This window comes from Heptranchias perlo, chromosome 15 (assembly GCF_035084215.1).
Source record: "Heptranchias perlo isolate sHepPer1 chromosome 15, sHepPer1.hap1, whole genome shotgun sequence".
NCBI lineage: Eukaryota > Metazoa > Chordata > Chondrichthyes > Hexanchiformes > Hexanchidae > Heptranchias > Heptranchias perlo.
Window position 1 is genome coordinate 7,680,396 of NC_090339.1, and position 22,618 is coordinate 7,703,013.

Consider the following 22,618-nt stretch of genomic DNA (forward strand, 5'->3'; position numbering starts at 1 on the left):
GTGGGACCTCCTCCTCTGCCTCCCTCTGATTCCCCTTATCCTGCTGAGCTGTGTGTCGAAATGTCTCTAACTCTCACTCCAGCTCAGTGAGCTGGAGTGACTCAAGGCAGAGACATTTACTGCAGATGTGGCAATCCGGGGCAGTCTTGCTGTCCACAAACTCCCACACATCACAGTCCCGACACATAGTTTGCACGGCCATTTCTAGTTTTGATTTATTTATTTATTTGTTAGTATTAATTTAATTCTCGAACTAAGAGAAACACTTAAGGTCTCGATTATATTTAGTAGATTGATTTTAGCATGATTTTGAATTAAATAGTAATTAATTATTCTGAATATTGCTTTATTTAACTATTTATGCATAGTTTATAGTTAAAGATAGAGTGTGTTTAGTAAATTAAAGATTTGGTTTAAATTCCTCAGGTTCCACCACTCCCACCGCTGTGCTGACTATCATGTCACCTTTTGAGATTTTTCCCTGTGTTTGATTAACTGCTCTGGTTTCCCACTCTTTTTAACTTTGTTTAGCTTTAAGGCTTTTTAACTAATAGACGAACCACTAAAATCACTAACCAACCACTAAAAACACTAACCACAGTAACACTGACCAATAAACTAAATACTTACCCTTGGTGCTCGTCACTTGTGATGTCACTGCTGGTCTTTTCCTTGATTTTTTTGAATTCACCGCCCGGGTCCGCTCTCGCCGCCCCTCTCACCCGCCGCCCGGGTCCGCTCTCGCCGCCCCTCTCACCCGCCGCCCGGGTCCGCTCTCGCCGCCCCTCTCACCCGCCGCCCGGGTCCGCTCTCGCCGCCCCTCTCACCCACCGCCCGGGTCCGCTCTCGCCGCCCCTCTCACCCGCCGCCCGGGTCCGCTCTCGCCGCCCCTCTCTCCCGCCGCCCGGGTCCGCTCTCGCCGCCCCTCTCTCCCGCCGCCCGGGTCCGCTCTCGCCGCCCCTCTCTCCCGCCGCCCGGGTCCGCTCTCGCCGCCCCTCTCTCCCGCCGCCCGGGTCCGCTCTCGCCGCCCCTCTCTCCCGCCGCCCGGGTCCGCTCTCGCCGCCCCTCTCACCCACCGCCCGGGTCCGCTCTCGCCGCCCCTCTCTCCCGCCGCCCGGGTCCGCTCTCGCCGCCCCTCTCTCCCGCCGCCCGGGTCCGCTCTCGCCGCCCCTCTCACCCGCCGCCCGGGTCCGCTCTCGCCGCCCCTCTCACCCGCCGCCCGGGTCCGCTCTCGCCGCCCCTCTCTCCCGCCGCCCGGGTCCGCTCTCGCCGCCCCTCTCACCCGCCGCCCGGGTCCGCTCTCGCCGCCCCTCTCTCCCGCCGCCCGGGTCCGCTCTCGCCGCCCCTCTCTCCCGCCGCCCGGGTCCGCTCTCGCCGCCCCTCTCACCCGCCGCCCGCGTCCGCTCTCGCTGCCTCTTTTATTCGTCTCTGATCAATCCGTGTGTGTGGGTCATTTAATTTAACACAGTAACATTTAAGAGGGCCAGCAAAATTATAGCAAGTATTTATTGACACTGAGAATCTGATTTTTATGTTGTATTATTCTGTTGCCCTTTAGATGTGGGTATACATAGGATTACAGACATGGAATCAACAACAGGCCATTCAGGCCAACTGGTCTATGCTGGTACTAACCCACCCCATGTTCCTCATGGTTAATGTAGTTTTATCTGCCACAGCTGCAAGAGTTCAAGTAAAATCTTCCACTGCTGACTAATTCTACCTTCTATTTACCAGGTCTGGAAAGATGCTGCAACACAAATTTTCTATTCTCTTGCATTGGGTTGGGGCTGTTTAACAGCACTGTCATCCTACAACAAATTCCACAACAACTGTTACAGAGATACCATCATTGTCTGTGTTGTTAATTGTGCTACGAGTGTGTTTGCTGGATTTGCCATCTTCTCCATCCTTGGACACATGGCTCATGTACAAGACAAGCCTGTTTCAGAGATTGCACACTCAGGTACCTGCAGAGTCAAACTTATTGTCTTCTGTTAAAAATGTTTCCAAACTGTGAGATAAAACTGTCTTGTCTCAATGATCTCAGCCTTTCCACAATGTTGTCAATATCTGGATCCACTTGTTTAGAACTGGAAATAGTTTAACATTAACTTGTTGAAATTTAAACAAAGTAACCACAGCACTAACTGACCAGCTGCTTGTAATTCATAAACAAGAATAACCAGGAGTGGTAAACAACCATGGTCACACAGCTTTAACCATCTCTCCGAAATCAATCATCTGTTAGATATGAAATTACACACAATTGTTCCAGTGTACATGCACTTCCAATAATCACAGCGGTAGTTCTGGTGGAAAGTGATATTCAGTCCTCAAAGTACCACACAATTAATTGGTGGCTGGATTATACTGGACAGGGATTGGAGCTAAATAATGAGCTGGAATGTTTGGAGATTAACAGACTTGTTTGTTCAACATTTGCTCTTAAATGTGAGATATTCAAATAAAAACAGAATAGAATGTCACAGAGCAATCAATTAACATTATTAATACAACATGTAGAGCCAGGTGTTTACATTATAAATATATATTGGGCTGAATCTTGCTGTAAAAATAACGGTGTGTTAAAACGCACGCCTTTATTAATGTGCAAATCGACCAGCAAGTTCAGGGGATTGAGAGATACGAATTTCTAGAACTTGCTGGTTGATTTACGCCACTCCGCCATCTGCTTTGCATAAACAGCATCCCGCCCTTAGACTTCCCGTTATTTTTAAGAACTTGCTGGATTTGCACATGAATTGCCCATTAAACTTACCACAGACAGTTAAGACTTGTAATTAAGAGCGTAAATACCTTTTTAACAACGTGATCATTGGCATTGCATTAACAATCAACCTCCCTGGCCCAGAAAGGGAACAATTTAAACCATGGAGTCTCATTGCTTCAGGTTGCGAATTGTTCTTAGATTTTTAAAAATTCAAATTTTTAATTTTTATACTTTTTTCTTACTTTTCATTTGTCTCTCTCTTAATCCAATCTTTCTTTCCCTCTCTTTATGACTTTTTCTGATTTGACTCTCATTCACCCTCCTTCCCAGTCCTTCCTCTGTTTCTTTCTCAATCGTTAAATCTCGTGGTTAAGGTGATACGTTGTTGGTCCCGCCATTTACTTAGGTCCTAGATGTCCCGATGCCTTCTCCACACCGTTATCAGCTCGTACTTCCAACAAGTTAAGGTGCAAAAATGTTTGCGCTGTAGGGTGCAGGATAAAGTCTATCTAATGGTGGTACGCCATGAGATGCCCCACTCCAGCAAGATTTGGCCCAATTTAATGCCAATGATTTGCATTATAATAAAGTGATGGTGAATTACATTATCAATGCATAATACTGGTTAATCTGTATTGGCCATGCACATGGGGTGTCAGGAACAAATGTGGTATTCAGGTTAAGTGAGTTGAGATAACTTGGACCCAGGTTGGGGGAAGGGCAGAGGGGGAGGACGAGAGGGCAAGGAAGGGGGTGAGGAGAGGCGGGAGCAGAGGGGGAGAAGTAGGAAAGAGGCAGGGATTGAGCCAAAATGAGCATGGTGGAAAGGCATTGGGGAGGAGCACATTGGGGATGGGGTATGAGATTAGGAGGACAGGGTATAGCAAAGTGGAGGGGCATGGGTGGATGGAGAGAGGGGGAGGGGAGGGGGAGGAATAGGTGGGAGTGAGGGAAACAGAGAAGACAGATGGGAATGCAGGAGCAAAGGCTGAATTTGTTGCTCATACGGGGGGATGATGAATGGGACTGGAATACCATGGTGCTGAATATTTCTGCTCGAGGTACAATCTGTGCTTCATTATTACAGGGTTGATTATGCTGCTCAGTTGGAGGGGAGCACTATTCAGTTTGGTCATCACCTCCTCATTTATATTTTACTGTTTAGGTTATGTAGTTCAACATCCGATTAGCTTTATAAGAACATAAAAATGGAGCAGGTGTAGGCCATACGGCCCCTCGAGCCTGCTCCGCCATTCAATCAGATCATGGCTGATCTTCAATCTCAACTCCACTTTCCCGACCGATCCCCATATCCCTTGATTCCCCTAGAGTCCAAAAATCTATCCCTCTCAGCCTTGAATATATTAATTGACTCAGCATCCACAGCCCTCTGGGGTAGAGAATTCCAAAGATTCATAACCCTCTGCGTGAAGAAATTCCTCCTCATTTCAGTCTTGACTGGTCAACCCCATATCCTGCAATTATGCCCCCTAGTGCTAGATTCTCTAACCAGGGGTAACAATCTCCCAGCATCTACCCTGTCAAGCCCCCTCATAATCTTATATGTTTCAAAGAGATCACCTCTCATTCTTCTAAACTCCTGAAAGTATAGGCCCATTCTACTCAACCTCTCTTCATAAAACAACCCTCTCATCCCAGGAATTAATCTAGTGAACTTTAGTTGCACCGCCTCGAAGGCAAACATATCCTTCCTTAGATAAGGAGACCAAAACTGTATGCAGTACTCCGGGTGAGCTCTCAACAATGCTCAGTACAACTGTTGTGAGACTTCCTTACTCTTGTACTCCAACCCCCTTGCAATAAAGGCCAAAATGTCATTTGCCTTCCTAATTGCTTGCTGTATCTGCACACTAACTTTAGTGTTTCTCCTACGAGCACACCCAAGCCTCTCCGAACACCAACATTTAACAGTTTTTCACTATTTTAAAAAATATTCTGTTTTTCTATTCTTCCTACCGAAGTGAATTTTCCCACATTATATTCCATGTGCCACCTTCTTGCCCATTCACTTAACCTGTCTATATCCCTTTGCAGATTCTTTGGCCCCAATATTAGCGGGGAGGTGGGATGGCAGTGGGGGACGATTAGGCACATGGGTAACCCGCCCAGTAAAATCCGTCCGTTTCCCAGCGATCACGGATAAATTGGAGCCACTTAACGTGGCTTCCGGGTTTGCTGTCGGAAACCTGCACAGCAGGCGGACTGTGCACCTGCATCACAGGCTGTCAGCTGGAGGAGCTCTATTTAAAGGGGCAGTCCTCCAATGGCTGCTCTTGGAGGATACACCCAAATAGCACAATGAAGCATGCCAGGAGAAAGGCTGCTCCTAGATTCAGGTGCTACTTGATGGGGTGAGGAGGAGGAGGGATGTCTTTTACCTGGTGGACGGGAGGAAGTGGCCTGCCTCTGCCACCAAGAAGGCCTTGCTCGAGATGGCAGAGGAGGTCACCAGCAGCAGCAACATCTCCCGCATCTGGATCCAGTGCAGGAAGCGGTTCGATGACCAAACTAGATCAGCCAAAGTGAGTACACTTACTCATTCTCCTACATCCCGTCTTCCGTCTTACACCACCCCCACCCCCCAACTCATTCTGCACTGCCAATACTACTCTATCACATCACTCCGCAGACCCACTCAAAGCTCATCCTCAACTTACCTGCACTTCCTCACCTCCCCAGTACTCATCCCACCACTATCATTCAACCCAATCTTCATACAATGTCATGGCTCTGTCTCATACACGCCCTCTGATGCATCTCTTTCAAGGTCAGCCGCACCCAAACCAATGCATTCAGCGGTTGGCCACGTCACCATCACTCACTCACGCATCTCTACTTTCTCCCCTTTTCGGAGAAGAGAGCCCAGAATGCATGGGAGACGGGGAGGACCGGAGGGGGGGCCGCAACAGGTCATGCTCACAGACGCAGAGCAGGAGGCGCTGGAGCTGAGCCGCACCCTTGAGTGCCTGTCCGTCGGGGACGCTGAGACTGGCATCCGACAAACGTTTGGTGACAGAACTATAACCTTCAACACACACAATATCAATTGATGTCAAAATGCCTTGCCATCTTCACCTCAACATCTGTCAACATGCTGAATATTGTCTTCTGTTCTCTTACAGGGCCTTCAGCGACTGCTGTGACGGCAGAGGGCGATTCCTCAGAGGACCTGCCATCCTTTGATGGTGCACCATCACATTTGAGCAAGCCATCCACCTGCGCAGAAACACAAACCTCGGTGGGTCCCCGTCCTCAATTAGTTGGGGTCGCATATGGTGAGTTACCACACACATGTGAGCACGAGCAGACACTGGTGGCAGAGGCAGCTGTGGAGAGTCTGCGTCGGTGGGAGCACTCCTCTCCAGACTTTGCTCAGCTGGACACAGATGTTGAACCCTGGGGGCTATCCATTAAAAGGAGAATGATTGAGGAGCAGCAGCACATTTGTGAGGTGCTGGAACAGGTGCCACGAGCACTCTCCACAATCGTGCAGAGGATGGGGGAGTTCAACTCCTGCATGAGTGAAATGGTGGCACAGGTAAGGGAGGGCATCTCTGTGATACTGTCACGGGGACATGAGGGCATCTCTGAGACAGTGTCACGGGTAAGTGCGGGAATGTCTACGATGGAGGGAAGGCTAGCCTCCATGGAGCTTCAAGCATGGCTCACAAATGAGTCCATTGAGGCCCTGACAACGGCCCTTCGGACTCAGGGTGAACAACATTCTGCTGTCTTAAACAGGCAGGCAGATACTCCAGCACTGACTTCACACATGTCCTCCAAACTGTCATCCAGCAGAGAGGTAGGAGTGGTGTGGGCCTGTCCCAAGGAAGGGATGATGGCGAAAGGGGACATGGAAGTGGGGACGCCACACAAAGCGCCCCCACGTCTCACCCGTTGTCCCCCTCTCAACCAGTACCCGCAATGCTGCCTCCTCTCCAGGTGGCCATGTTTGCCCCTGCACAGGTGCCATTGGAGCAGTCTTTGAGGGGCCCTCACGGGCACCGAAACCAAGAGCGCATAGGCCCAAAGCATCTAATTGGTCAGGGCATGAACAAGAGCAACCTGCCACTACCTCTGTGCAGCCTCAGGGAATGCACCACGTCGAAGTAGTTGGAAGCGAAAGGCAAAGGTTTTGTAAGCACAAAGGGGATGCACAAGGGTGTTTGACGGTTGGTCATGTTTTTTGTTTATAATTGCTTTTTGTTAAACTCTCAATAAATATTATTATTGTCACCACTACTGCCACGTCTTGGCCATTCTTGACTGGCTTCTCTAATAAGGCCTTTTCATGAGATTCACCATGAACACCAACATTTGATACCACCCATTGGGTCACTCTGCAGTTGGTGTATGTGTAGTTGTAGGACTGTTTTGAGCGGGGGGGGGAGGGGTGCTGGTGTGGCCGCTGCTCTGTCCAGGTGGTGGGGACTGGACTCATCACACTGTCTGATGTTAGGAGAACCGTTCATATATCAGTGACTCCCTGGCCTGACGAGCAGCCAGGTGAGCCACTATTCTGACCAAGGGTTGCTCCTCCTCCTCTTCCTCAATGTGGGTGGCAGATGTGGATGGGGCCTCCTTAAGTGGCACCCTTCTCTGTTGTGCCATGTTGTGGAGGGCACAACTATAATGCGTCCCACTCTGTCTGGTGCGCATTGACGCGCTCCCCCAGAACGATCAAGGCACCTGAAACGCATCTTGAGCAGCCCTATAGCATGCTCAATTGTACACCTGGTGGCGATGTGGCTGTCGTTATATCGACGCTGTTGCTCGGTGATGGGGTTCCTCAGAGGTGTCATGAGCCATGTGCATGGGGTATCCCTTGTCCCCGAGGAGCCAACCCTTGCTGCTGTTCGGTGCATGGAGGACGGGCGGGATGTTGGACTCCTGGAGGATGAAGGAATGGTGGCAGCTTCCAGGGTATCTGGCGCACACGTAAAGGAACCTCATGCGGTGGTTACAAATGAGCTGAGTGTTTATGGGGTGATAGCCTTTCCAGTTGATGAACAGTCCTGGCTCGTGTGGAGGTGCTCGTATTGCTATATGAGTGCAATCGATTACACCCTGCACCCATGGGAAGCCAGCTACAGCGTGGAATCCCACTGCCCTCTCCGTCTGGCTGAGGTCATCCATGGGGAAGTTGACATAGTGCAAGCCGTCGGTGACCTGCCTTATGAACTTGTGTGCAGAATACTGAGAGACCCTGGTGATGTCCCCGGTGGCACCCTGGAATGATCCGGAGGCGAAGAAGTTGAGGGCAGCGACAGGTAAGGAGATGCTGCTCAGCCCAGCCGGGAGCAGCTCGGCATGAAGGAGGCTGCAGACTACCTGGCAACTGACTCTGAGCCTCCATATGCACTGCTCCTCAGAGAGGTCCAGGAAGCTGAGCCTCGGTCTGTAGAATCTGTTGCGAGGGTAGTGCCTCCTGCGATGTCCCTTTCTCTGTTGTTGCCCTCCTTGCTTTTGTGCAGGTGCCTGTGGTGCAGCACTGTGTTGTGGAGCTCCACGTGGCAGAGGTGGATGCCATGCCTAGCGAGGCTGGGTGATGTTGCTCGTCTTCGGATGAAGTGATGAATGCAGCCATGGCGCCCCACATCATGACATTTTGAGGTTGAGTGGGTCCGCAAAGTAGGTAAATGTGTTTGCACAGCAGAGTTTTGGGTGGAAAGTAAGAATTTTGAGTGAAAACACAAAGGTCTTTCAGCCAAAATTTTGTCTGAAGTAACAGAGTCCCTGCTGCAATAAATGAGATTTTCTCCTCACCTGTCAAGTAATCATTTGCATCTCCCATGGGCTGCTGGCTGAAACATGTCTGCTGTAACAGGGAGTTTCCCACAGCACGGGAAACACAGTGAGGATCCTTCAAAATTGCACCCCTGCCCAAATGTCTACTCAATGAGGTATCTCAAGTTCCTTAACTATCTGTCAAGGTATGTAAATCATCATCCCGCCGGCTTTAATTGCTGGTGGGAGTCCCGCATTCAGGAGGTGCGCACGCACCCGAATGCGTCACTGGGGAACCCAGAAATCAGCGGGTTCGAGCTGGGCTCCGAACCCACTCCGGATTGCTGCAATTTTAGGAGCCCCCAACGCACCCGCTCCGCCATCTGAAAATCGGCCCCGATGTGTCCTCCTCACAGCTTACTTTCCCACCTAGCAAACTTGGATACATGACTCTTGGTCCCTTCATCTAATTCATAAATAAAGATTGTAAACATAGAAACATAGAAAATAGGAGCAGGAGCAGGCCATTCGGCCCTTCGAGCCTGCTCCGCCATTCAGTATGATCATGGCTGATCCTCTATCTCAATATCATAGTCCCGCTCTCTCCCCATACCTCTTGATGCCTTTTGTGTCTGGAAATCTATCTAGCTCCTTCTTAAATATATTCAGTGACTTGACCTCCACAGCCTTCTGTGGTAGAGAATTCCATAGGTTCGCCACCCTCTGATTGAAGAAATTTCTCCTCATCTCAGTCCTAAATGTCCTACCCCATATCCTGAGACTGTGACCCCTCATTCTGGATCTCCCAGCGAGGGGAAGCATCCTCCCTGCATCCAGTCTGTCTAGCCCTGTCAGAATTTTATGTTTCATGAACCCCTCTCATTCTTCTAAACTCTAGTAAATACAGGCTAAGTTGACCCAATCTCTCCTTATACGCCATCCCAGGAATCAGACTGGTGAACCTTCGCTGCACTCCTGCTCTCGCAAGTGTATCCTTTCTTAGGTAAGGAGACCAAAACTGCACACAATACTCCAGGTGTGGTCTCACCAAGGCCCTGTATAATTGCAGTAAGACATCCTTGCTCCTGTACTCAAAACGTCTTGCAATGAAGGCCAACATACCACTTGCCTTCCTAACTACTTGCTGCACCTGTATGTTTGCTTTCAGTGACTGGTGTACAAGGACACCCAGGTCTCTGTTTACATCAACATTTGTCAATCTATCACCATTTAAATAATACTCTGCCTTTCTGTTTTTCCTTCCGAAGTGGATAACTTCACATTTATTCACATTATACTGCATCTGCCATGTATTTGCCCACTCACTCAATTTGTTTAAATCACTTTGAAGCCTTTTTGCATCCTCCTCACAACTCACAATCCCACCTAGTTTTGTGTCGTCAGCAAACTTGGAAATATTACATTTGGTTCCCTCATCCAAATCATTGATATACATTGTGAATAGCTGGGGCCCAATCACTGATATATATTGTGAATAGCTGGGGCCCAATCACTGATCGCTGCGGCACTCCTCTAGTCACCGCCTGCCACCCCAAAAAAGACCCATTTATTCCTACTCTCTCTTTCCTGTCTGTTAACCAATTTTCAATCCATGCCAGTATATCACCACCAATCCCATGTGCTTTAATTTTGCACACTATCGTCTTATGTGGGACTTTATCAAAGGCCTTCTGAAAATCCAAATAAACTACATCCACTTGTTCTCCCTTATCTATTCTACCAGATACATCCTCAAAAAACCCCGATAGGTTTGTCAAACATGATTTCCCTTTCATAAATCCATGTTGCCTTTGTCTAATCCCGTTGATATTTTCTAAGTGTCCTGTTATCACATCCTTTATAATAGACCCTAGCATTTTCCCTATTAGTGATGTTAGGCTTGCAAGGAACATAAAAGTGGACTGTAAACTCTTCTACAAGAATTCCCTATTTCCTCTCTCTCCCTCTTTTTTTAAATAGTGGGTTTACTTTTGTCACCCTCTAATCTGCAGGAACTGTTCCATAATCTATAGAATTTTGGAAGATGACAACTAATGCATCCATTATTTCCATGGCTACCTCTTTTAGTACTCTGGGATGCAGATTATTAAGTGCTGAGGATTTAACGGCTTTCAATCCCATGAATTTCTCCAGCACTATTTTTTTACTAATACTAATTTCCTTTAATTCCTCCTTCTCACTAGTCCTTTGGTTCCTTAGCATTTCTAAGAAATTATTTGTATCCTCTTCTGTGAAGACAGAAACAAAGTATTTGTTTAATTGCTCTGCCATTTCCTTGTTCCCCATTATAAATTCTCCCATTTCTGACTGTAAGGGACCTACATTTGTCTTCACTAATTTATTTTTACATACTTGTAGAAGAGTTTACAGTCCACTTTTATGTTCCTTGCAAGTTTACTCTCATACTCTATTTTTCCCCTCTTAATCAATCTCTTGGTCCTTTTTTGCTGAATTCTAAACTGCTTCCAATCCTCAGGCTTACTGCTTTTTCTGGCAACTTTATATGACTCCTCTTTGGATCTAATACTATCCTTAATTTCTTTTGTTAGCCATAGTTGGACCACTTTTCCTTTTGTGTTTTTGCGCCAGAAAGGAATGTATAATTGTTGCAATTCATGCATTCGATCCCTAAATGTTAGCCATTGCCTATTCACCATCATGCCTTTTAACGAAGCTTCCCAATCTATCATAACCAACTCACTCCTCAAACCTTTGTAGTTTCCTTTGTTTGGATTTAGGACCCTAGTTTCGGATTGGACTACTTCACTTTCCATCTTAATGAAGAATTCTGTCATGTTATGGTCACTCTTTCCTAAAGGACCCCGCACAACTGAGATCCAAGCACCGATCCTTGTGGCACCCCACTAGTTACAGCCTGTGAACTTGAGAATGACCCATTTATCCCTACTCTGCTTTCTGTCCTTTAACCAATCCTCTATCCATGCTAATATATTACCCCCAACCCCATGAGACCTTACCTTGTGTAACAACCTTTTATGTGGCACCTTATCAAATGCCTTTTCAAAATCCAAATGTATTACATCCACTCGTTGTCCTTTATTTACCTGGGTTGTTACATTCTCAAAAACTCTATGATAAATTTGTCAAACATGATTTCCCTTTCATAAAACCATGTTGACTCTGCCGAATCATATTATGATTTTCTAAGTGCCCTGTTACCACTTCCTTAATAATGGATCCCAGCATTTTCCCGATGACCGATATCAGGCTAACTGGCCTGTAGTTCCCTGCTTTCTCTCTCCCTCCCTTCTTGAATAGTGGGGTAATGTTTGCTACCTTCCAATCCACTGAGACCGTTCCAGAATCTAGAGAATTTTGGAAGATCATAACCAATGAATCCACTATCTTTGAAACCACCTCTTTTCGAACCCTCTGATTTAGGCCATCAGGTCCTGGGGTTTTGTTGGCTTTTAGTCCCATTAGTTTGTCCAGTACTTTTTCTCTAGTGATATTAATTATTTTAAGTTCCTCACTCTCATTTACCCCTTGGTTTTCCATTATTTTTGGTATGCTTTTTGTGTCTCCTACTGTGAAGACAGATACAAAATATTTGTTTAATGCCTCTGCCATTACATGATTCCCCATTGTAATTTCTCCTGTCTCAGCCTCTATTTCTCCTGTCTCAGCCTTATTGATTGCTGCCCTGCATTGCTTGGACATATTTAGCATTGAGTGTACCAAGATTGTCACTAGCTATGTCAGACAGAAAAGTGATGTTAGTTCCCCAAAATTTGGGGGCAAAGGTTACTCTGTTCCCGCTCTAGATCCAGCTGACGCCATCCTGAAAGGAGCCCTGTTACTGGGCAACTAACGTGCCCATCTTTTTTGGGCATTAGGCCCTTTTAATATCCATATCGGAGTCCTATGATGCACAAGGGGCCCTGAATGCCATTTTGGGAGAGAACTGGGCGAAGTGTGCATGGTGCACGCTCAGCCTAGTTTTACCTGGTGGTTTCGCCAAAGAGGACCAAAAACGGTGAGTTTAGAATTATTTTTGTGGGGCCAGGAGGAGCAGGAGTGTTCCACTCGGCTCCACATGAATACTGTGGGCCTTTGCCACCCCAGGCTCTCCCATTCTGTGATTGCCCCTCCCAGCGCCACCTTGCTGTCAAGTTGGTTTGGCTTCCAGGCCATGCAATACAGCGCCAGCCCACATTGATCCAGCATCCACAGCCCTTTTGGGGATAGAATTCCTGATTTCCACTACCCTTTGTGTGAGAAAGTTCTTTATGATTTCACTCCTGATTGGCCGAGCTCTAATTTTAAGATTGTGCCCCATTGTTCTGGACTCTCTCACCAGAAGAAATAGCTTCTTTGTATTTACTCTGTTGAATACATTTATAATTTTAAACACCTCAATTAGATTACCCTTTAAATTTCGAAACTCCAGGATTTAAATATTCGCATTCTCATGTTCAAATCCCTCCATCACAGTCTCCAACCTGTGACCACAGCACAAAACTGGCACTGAATTGGCAACATCACTTGGAGAGGTCCCAGGGCGACTGGTATGGGGAATGGGAAAATGACACTGGTGTAACCTCTTCTGAGGCTGGAGCTGAGGCACATTGTTGGGGCAGAGTAGAGAGATCTTTACTCTGCAGGGAACAATTATAAAACATGGGGACCTGAAATGGAAACTGCCCCATTCCCCAGCACTGACATCACTCACCCTGTTGGGAAAAAAACACAAAATTTCAGAACGAATACACAAGAACAGAGCAAGATGTGATACATTTTGACAATTTGGAGTCTAAAGGAATTAATAGTTTTAAATAAATGACATCAGTTTACAGTGTCTCTCTTCTAAACACCATTAATTGCACCGTATCAATTTTGTCCACTGTTTAGGGTTCGGTTTGGCTTTCATTGCCTACCCAGAGGCTCTTGCACAGTTGCCATGGGCACCTTTATGGTCCATTTTATTTTTCTCCATGCTGGTCACTGTGGGACTCGACACTGAGTTTGCAGCTGTAGGTAAGAGTGACATTATTTAATTTAACCAATCTCTTTCCTCTTTTGTCAAAAGGAAGTTACATAAGAACATAATAAATACAAGCAGGGATAGGCCATACGGCCCCTCGAGCCTGCTCCACCATTCAATAAGATCATGACTGATCTTCGACGTCAACTCCACTTTCCTGCCCAATCCCCAAATCCCTTGATTCCCTTAGTGTCCAAAAGTCCATCGATCTCAGTCTTCAATATACTCAATGACTCAGCATCCACAGCCCTCTGGGGTAGAGAATTCCAAAGATTCACAACCCTCTGAATGAAGAAATTTTTCCTCATCTTGGTCCTAAATGACCGATCCCTTATCTTGAGATTATGACATCTAGTTCTAGACTCTCCAGACAGGGGAAACAGCCTCTCAGCATCTACCCTGTCATGCCCTTTAAGAATTTTATATGTTTCAATGAGATCACCTCTCATTCTTGTAAACTCCAGAGAATATAGGCCCATTCTGCTCAATCTTTCCTCATTGGACAACTGTCTCATCCCAGGAATTAATCTAGTGAACCTTTATTACACCCTCTCTAAGGCAAGTATATCCTTCTTTAGGTAAGGAGACCAAACTGTATACAGTACTCCAGGTGTGGCCTCACCAAAGCCCTATATAATTGCAGCAACACCACTTTATTCACTTTATTCTTAATCTTCAACCCCCTTGCAATAAAGGCGAACATATCATTTGCCTTCCTAATTGCATGCTGTACCTGCAAGTTAACTTTCTGTGATTCGTGTACAAGAATATCCAAGTCCATGTGACTACCAACAATTCTTAGTTTCTCACCTCTTTAAAAAAAATAATTCTGCTTTTCCATTCTTCCCACCAAAGTGGATGATTTCATATTTCCCCACATTATGTTCCATCTGCCACCTTCTCACCCACTCACTTAACCTGTCTATATCCCTTTGTTCCTCATAATTTTATACACCTCAATTAAATCACCCTTCAGCCACCTCAGTTCCAATGAAAACCACCCCAGCCTTTCCAATCTTTCCTCACAGCTAAAATTCTGTAGTCCTGGCAACATCTTCATAAATCTCCTCTGTACCCTCTCTAGTGCAATCACCAATGGTTTGACTGCCAAGTGCCTGAGAATACTGACGGCAGTATGCATGGGGCATGCTGGGGTCAGTCACCAACAAATTTTGTAAAGGGGGCCTCAAATAGGCATTAGGTCCCCTTTTTGCAGATGCAAAGGGCCGAGGGGGTGATTTTAAACCCCAAGCACAGGTGGGTTGGCGGCGGATGGGAGTTGAAAATATTTGTTTTTTGGGTCGAAACCGCAACCCGGCTTTATTTCCTGGTTTAACATCGGCGTCTAAAAGAACAGGCTTCCCACTGGGAATGCAAAATCCGAAAATTTTGTTGCGGTTGCGACCTAAGAAAACAAGTACTTTTAACTCCCACACGCTCCCAACCCACCCATTCTTGGGGTTTAAAATCACCCCACTAATATCTGTTTCGGGCCAGGCCCTGAACACCGATACAGGAGCTTTTACCAATATGGAGGTTGGCGCACTTCCGACACAGAATGAGTGCCAAACGCTACCTGCCATATTGGATGCTTAGGAACTCGTTTTACGCCTGTAAAATGGGTGCGACGTCAACAAATTTCTAGGCCTCAGTCTTACCTTTATAATATAAGGAGTGTAATTACTGTTGGTGATGTGAGTGGACGAATGCGTAATGTTTCTTCGTGGCAATTCTCTGCTCGCTGTCTTATTGGAGCATCAACCTATTTGTTTTAAATGGATTAACACCTGCATTAAAGTAACAGCCAGAGGAATGCCCCCCCCCCACAACATCTGGAAGAGTTTGTGTTAGCTGTAGCTCAGTGGTAGCACTCTTCCTTCTAAGTCAGAAAGTTGTAGGTTCAACTTCCACTCCACAGACTTGAGCACAATACCTAGGCTGACATTCCAGTGTAGTGCTGAGGGAGTGCTGCACTGTTGGAGGTGCTGCCTTTGCAATGAGGCATTCAGTCGAGGCCAAGTTTACCATCTGAGGTGGACATAAAAGATCCCCTGGCACTATATCGAAGAAGAGCAGGAAGTTCTCCCCGGTGTCCTGGCCAGTATTTATCCCTCAACCAACATCACTAAAACCGATTATTTGTTCATTATCACATTTTATTTTAAGTCGCTTATTTTATTGAGCTGCTGGAAAACTTTCTTGTACAAGAGCAGTTGAATAGTGAGGACTGGGAAATCCATTGATTCTAGTCTGCCTGCACTATAACATCCTCTGACACATTCTTTCATGTCGGGGTAGATTTTCCCTTTTAGACGACCAACCGGCAGATGGAAGCAAAGAGGTCGAATCCAATTCCAAAGCTGGACCTCATTTAAATAGAACCAGAGAGCTGGCCCCCTCAAACGGGTGTCTTGATGCAGCTTCACTGTATTCGGGCCAGTGCAATATTGGGCAGCTCAGAGGCTTCGGTCCTGCTCTTCTAGTCCCATGAAAATAACAGAGTTTTTAACGTGGCGATAAGTCTACCGACCCCATTTTATGGCCAATGCTGCCTCGTTAATGCAAATTTGACCAAGTTAAAATTCACCTCATCCACGACACTCCTTGAGTCACTGATTTTTTTTCCCCCCAGACATTGTTGCTGCCCCTGCCCTGTAAGTATCACCAGTATCAAATCTCACCTCCAGCTCTTTCAGAGTTGCTGATTACTTTTGAGGCACCTTGACACTCGGTAATTATAATACAATTTGTGTTACTTAGAATTGTTCCAATTACATGGCTGATGTTAGGCATTCAGCCCATCACAGCTGTGCTAGTGCTAGCTCTTTAACTGCTGTTATCTAATCTAATCCCATTTCTCCGCTCATTCTATGTATTCTTTCACATTCTTCCTTTTCAATAAATTATCCAATTTCCTTTTCAATGATCCTAAGTCTCTTTCTCAGCAACCACTTGTGATAAGGCAATTCACATTCCAATGTCTGGAAACATTTCTTCCAACTTTCCCCTTTGATCTTTTAGTGAAAATTCTCCGTCAATATCCCCATGTTAATAATTCAACTACCTTTGGAAACAATCTTTCACAAGTTGTCTTATAATTATGAAAATCTCCATTAGCTCGCCTCAATCTTTCTCTGCTCCAGTGAAACAGCCTGAATTTTTCGCACCTTTCTTCATAACTATAAACTCTAATTCTTGGCATCATTTTGGTGAATCTTCTCTCTACCCTGTCCATTCCCCAATATCTTCCCTACAGTAGGGCTGCCAGAACGACACACAATATTCCAATTGTGTCCTAATCAATGTCCTGTACAAATTCAACATCACTTCCTGCTTTCACGTTCAATACCCCAGTGTATATAACACAGAATCCCTTTCATGGCCTATTTTACTTGCACTCCCACCTGTAATGATCACTATATCTGCACCCCTAGATCGCTCTATTCCTCCTCACTGTTAAGGGTCTCACAAAGGCCATGGTGCACAGTGTGTAAGGTCATCAACAGGTTATACAGAATCCTTTTGGTCAGTTCCATAATGGTGATTGTATTGCCCCAATTCCTCTGGATGGACGTTGTCCATTCCATTCCAGACCCCATTCCAAGACTGACAGAACATCTCCAGCTTCCTCTGTACAGAGGCCACCCATAGATGGACCTGTGCTGGCTTTAACTCCCCAAAGAGAGAAGAGAAGCTTTGTCTTCCAGTCACTAATGTGGGGCAATGCCCCTCTGTGGGATCCATGCTGGAAACATTGCTTCTCCCTGAAACCGCTTGATGGACATGGAGAAAAGATTGTTCCTCCCATTCCCCTCCTTATCCTCCTTATTACAGCCCACAGGAAAGAACATCAGGATACTGAAAGCATCCAATAGTCTCATTGACACTAATGTCCTGGAGGGAAGGCTGCAATGTCCTACACTGAGGATACCCTTGAGCTTTTGGCCTTCTCTCCACTATGGTACAGCAGCACCAACCTCTCGGAGGAGCTTCAAGGCACGGCATGAGAAAGGAAGCACTGATGTTACCAACCTGCTCCACCAGGCTCAGATCATCAGATTCCTGTGCTCCTGGTGCAAACACACCTTAAGCACAAGCAAGCCTTGTGATGATATTCTGCTTATAATCTTGTGGAGGGCTGACAGCCTGACCACGTCTCTGCAATGTTTCAGAGAGCGGACTCGTAGAAAGAGGAAGTTGTCCTCATCTGCCCCTTTGGTCTACAGGGCTTTGGACTCTCCAGTGGTGGGTTTCTCTGGTACTGTGTAAATTATTTATTTATTAATTACAAATCTCATTGAACATTTTATTTCATCAGAAGTGATTATAACAACCCTGCAGGACCAGTTCCCTAAGTTTCTGCGATCAAAGCGCCTTTATCTGACAACTGGATTGTTATTGTTATTTTATTTCCTTGGCCTTGTATGTGTAACACAGGTATGCTGTCCTTTAATAGTTTGCTACATTTTCACATGTGGTGCTCGTTATTACTCTTTGACATGATAAATTTCGCAGGATTAAGCAATGTGTTGGTTGTGTTATTTTTCCATTTATTTAATATTATGTAATGATGGTGTGGGACTGACTGACCCTTCCCCATCTGCTGTTACTAAATACAAAGCCTGGCTAAAGAGATGAAACTGATCTTCGTTATCACCCTGTGAATCAGATTTACATTGTGTTCATTTTAAATCAGCAGGATATTGTTTGAAATCTTTTCTTCCTGTGTAGGGGTGACCACTTTGATAAGTTTCTGTCTTAGTGTCAGTTTGACTCAATAGGTAACACTCTCGCCTCCAATCAGGAGATTCTGGCTGGTAAACTCCAATCTAGGATTAAAGAATGTCAGGAAATTCTTCAACACAAAGAATGTTCTACATGTGGAATTAATTTCCTCTCACAGCAGTGGAGGCAAAAACCATGGAATTATTGAAGAAACAATCAGGTGCTGCAATGGCGGGATGTTAGCATCCCCCTCAATGGTTGAATAAAGATGGACCGAATGGCCTTCATCATCTGTAATTACATTGTGGTGTCTAAACTAGCTGCTGTATTTACCCACATAACCATAGTAACAGGACAATGTAATTGACCTGGGCCAATTTCAATGCACTGGATTTGATGCCAGAGATGGATCAGTTAATTCCCGGGTGTGTAAATATCTCAAACATTAACAGCCACATGGGAGTTTCCGATAATTAGTGAGTGTTTTTATTCCAACTGTAGTTATGGTGGACCAGAGAGATAGCAATGTTACAGTGTAGTCAAGTTAGGATTTGTTGGTTTAACATTGAGTAAAAGTGCTGTTTTACTGTTCCAGACAGTGCTTATTTTGAATGGATAGTATTATTGTTTTCTCGTGCAGCACATTTTCAAATATTTCATTTCCTTTCAGGCTGGGATATATTGGATAAATTTAATTGATCATTTCTGCACTGGATGGGTTATTCTTGTAGTTGCTATCCTGGAACTTGTCAGTCTAACCTGGATCTATGGTAAGTACAATCTTTCACCAAAAGGTCCCAGAGGCCAATATGAGACAGGCAGTGCCTTCTGCATTCTTCACTTGTGATCCCCTTGTTCTTGCTGGGTTACAGCTGGTTGATGTTGGGGTAAATTTTGCTGCAGCCATTTTCCTGCTAATTGCTGATGGGGATGTTGCCCAAACATCTTCACCCCGAGTTGAACAGCTGTTTGACACTTGACACAGTCAGTTACCAGTTTCTCCCAACTATCAAGGCAGATGGAACAACAGGACAGGTTCTGCTTCAGTGTGTTCATGATATTTCTGGGATCCATTTGCTATTCTTCAGCTCAGGACAGAGGATTCACTTTAGTAGTCCATCCTCCCCCATTCTGATAGCAGGGGGCCTGTCCATCTCAGCACAGATTTGATACATGAGTCTTTCCCAGAGTGAGAACCTGTTCTTCAGGATTTTGTACAAACATTTTACCTTCACAGGTAATCAAGTTGGTGACAAAAGACAATTTACTCATCCTGTTTGAAATCCTGAGTGACCCCTTCTCTGATTTAACCTGTTCATTACGAGATGAACTTCTACAGCAAACAAGCTGCCCTAAAGACAGGATAAACCAAGTGATTGTGTATCCTGCTTTCTTGTTGTTCACAGGGATGAACAAATTCATCAAGGACATTGAGACGATGATTGGGGAAAAGAATTGTCTCTTCTGGCTGTGGTGGAGAGCGTGTTGGTTTTTTATCTCTCCGTGCTTGCTGGCAGTAAGGAGATGTTACATCTTTTAGTGATTTAAACTGAAAATAATCAAGCTGCAGATAGTCTATCTCATTCTGTTTCTGATCTTGTTTTGTGTAATCATTTCATACAGACAATCTTAATCTGGTCCTTGGCAACATTTGCCCCACCAACATATGGACCTGTTGAGTACCCTGTCTGGGCAACAGCATTTGGCTGGTGTATGATAATCTTCTGTATTATGTGGATCCCCATTGTCGCCATTGTGAAAATTGCCCAAGCTGAGGGCTCCACCTTGTGCCAGGTAAGGAAACACCTGGATATCTTTTAAAGAGGAAGGAACAGGTCTCCCAATTCTCACGGTACCTTCAGTGGAAGATCAACAGAAAGCTAGAAAAAGGGCGTAAACAACCACTTTCATACATTTACGCTCTTTCTCCAGGGATTCTGACAATCTTTTAATACCGGTGTGAATCTATTTTTAAAATCGACACATTACATAATTTAAATAATGTCAGTCAGGAAACCTCGGCTCCAGTGTGAGCACCAAACGTGCCCAGTTCAGGTATATCACAGCAACAGACAGATGCCCCTTCTACTCAGTCCAAACAATGGCATTAAGTACAATCTCGGAAGAGCGTCTGCCAATACTCTCCTGCGCTCTCGCACACATGCGCACACACACACACACACACACACACACATGCTCAGATGCCACACACACAGACACACACACAGACACACACACACACACACACCCCTACACTCACATATAAAATTGAGGCAAATATGGAAAATTCTTGGGAATTCCTCTCTGACCCCATTAGACAATGAAGAAAAGTTTCAGGATACTGCAGTAACACGTGAATCACACTATTGTCGACTAGCACAGAACTTACCCTCTTGTACTGGAAATATCCTCCTCTCTCAGGAACACTTGAAGGACTGGAGGGAATCCATACTCTGCACATGATCTGTCCTAGAGCGCACTGACTCTCTATGAAAAGAAATACTTTCTCACATTAATTATTTCCTAAAGTAATTCTGGGATTCTCCATTAACCTCCAAGCTCTCGGTGATCATAACTCACAACCCTTATAACTCCTTCCAGCATTTTCCCCACAGCGGTAATTAAACTAATGGCCTATAATTTCCAGAGTGAATTTTCTTTTCCTTCTTAAATATTGGGACCACCTGAACGTTGCTCCACAACTTGACTTCATTGTTGCAACAAACTGCAGGATAATCTGATTAGAATCACAGAATCATCAAATCGTCACAGCCCAGAAGGAGGCCACTCGGCCCATTGAGCCTGTGCCATTGTAAAAGCAATCCAGTTAGTCCCATTCCTCCGTTCTTTCCCCATGGCCCTGCAAATTTTTTCTCTTCAAATATTTATCCGATTCCTTTTTGAAAGGCGCCATTGAATCTGCATCCACCACCCTTTCAGGCAGCGCATTCCAGATCATGACGACTCGCTGCGTAAAAAAAGTTTTTCCTCATGTCGCCTTTGGTTCTTTTGCCAATCACCTTAAATCTTTATCACTGGTTCTTGACCCTTCTGCCAATGGGAACAGTTTCTCTTTATTTACTTTATCTAAACCCATCATGATTTTGAACACCTCTATCAAATCTCCTCTCAACCTTCTCTGCTCTAAGGAGAACAACTCCAGCTTCTCCAGTTTATCCATGTAACTGAAGTCCCTCATCCCTGGAACCATTCTAGTAAATCTTTTCTGCACCCTCTCTAAGGCCTTCATATCCTTCCTAAAGTGCGGTGCCCAAAATTGGACACAATACTCCAGTTGTGGCCGAACCAGTGTTTTATGAAGGTTCAACATAACTTCCTTGCTTTTGTACTCTATGCCTCTATTTATAAAGCCCAGGATCCCGTATGCTTTTTTAACCACTTTCTCAACCTGTCCTACCACCTTGAAAGATTTGTGCACATATACCCCCAGGTCTCTCTGTTCTTGCAACCCCTTTAGAATTGTGCAATTTAGTTTCTATTGCCTCTCCTCGTTGTACTTGCCAAAATGTATCACTTTGCACTTCTCTGCATTAAATTTCATCTGCCATGTGTCCACCCATCCCACCAGCCTGTCTATGTCCTCTTGAAGTCTATTACTATCTTCCTCACTGTTCACTACACATACAAGTTTTGCGTCATTTGCAAATTTAGAATTTGTGCCCTGTACACCGAAGTCCAAGTCATGAATATATATCAAAAAAAGTAGCGTTCCTAGTACCAACCCTTGGGGAACACCACTGTATACCTTCCTCCTGTCTGAAAAACAACCGTTCACCACTACTCTCTGTTTCCTGTCACTTAGCTAATTTCCTATCCATGCTGCCATTGCCCCTTTTATTTCACGGGGTTCAATTTTGCTGACAAGCATATTGTGCGTCACTTTGTCAAATGCCTTTTGAAAGTCCATATACATACCGTCAACCGCATTGCCCTCATCATCCCTCCCTGTGTTTTTTTTGATGAGGTAACAGTCAAGTTAGTTAAACACGATTTGCCTTTAACAAATCTGTGCTGGCTTTCCTTTATTAATCCACACTTGTCCAAGTGACTATTAATTTTGTCCCAGATTGTCGTTTCTAAAAGCTTCCCCACCACCAAGGTTAAACGGACTGGCACAACCCCATATCTAAGGAGGATTGGAAGATTATGGCCAGCACTTCTGCAATTTCCACCCTTCCTTCCCTCAGCAAGCTAGGATGCAAACCATCCAGACCGGGTGACTTATCTACTTTAAGCTTAGCCAGCCTTTCTAGTAACTCCTCTTTCTCCCTTTTCACCCCATCCAGTATCTCAACTGCCTCCTCTTTTACTGATTATGATCAGGGATTTTTCTAGGTGGATAAAAATGAAGCAGAAATTATGAA

General features: G+C 45.4%; 1 protein-coding gene across 2 annotated transcripts in view; it reads left to right on the plus strand.

Annotated features, from left to right (window-relative positions):
• Nucleotides 1-22,618, plus strand: part of LOC137332852 (sodium- and chloride-dependent neutral and basic amino acid transporter B(0+)-like) — a 51,234-nt gene that overhangs the window by 22,563 nt on the left and 6,053 nt on the right. For both annotated transcript variants that reach the window (XM_067996808.1, XM_067996809.1), the window contains exons 8-13: nt 1,738-1,966; nt 13,376-13,501; nt 17,827-17,945; nt 18,904-19,003; nt 19,640-19,749; nt 19,857-20,027. In XM_067996808.1, the coding sequence (XP_067852909.1) occupies nt 1,738-1,966; nt 13,376-13,501; nt 17,827-17,945; nt 18,904-19,003; nt 19,640-19,749; nt 19,857-20,027 (855 nt within the window). The remainder of the gene's footprint in view (nt 1-1,737; nt 1,967-13,375; nt 13,502-17,826; nt 17,946-18,903; nt 19,004-19,639; nt 19,750-19,856; nt 20,028-22,618) is intronic.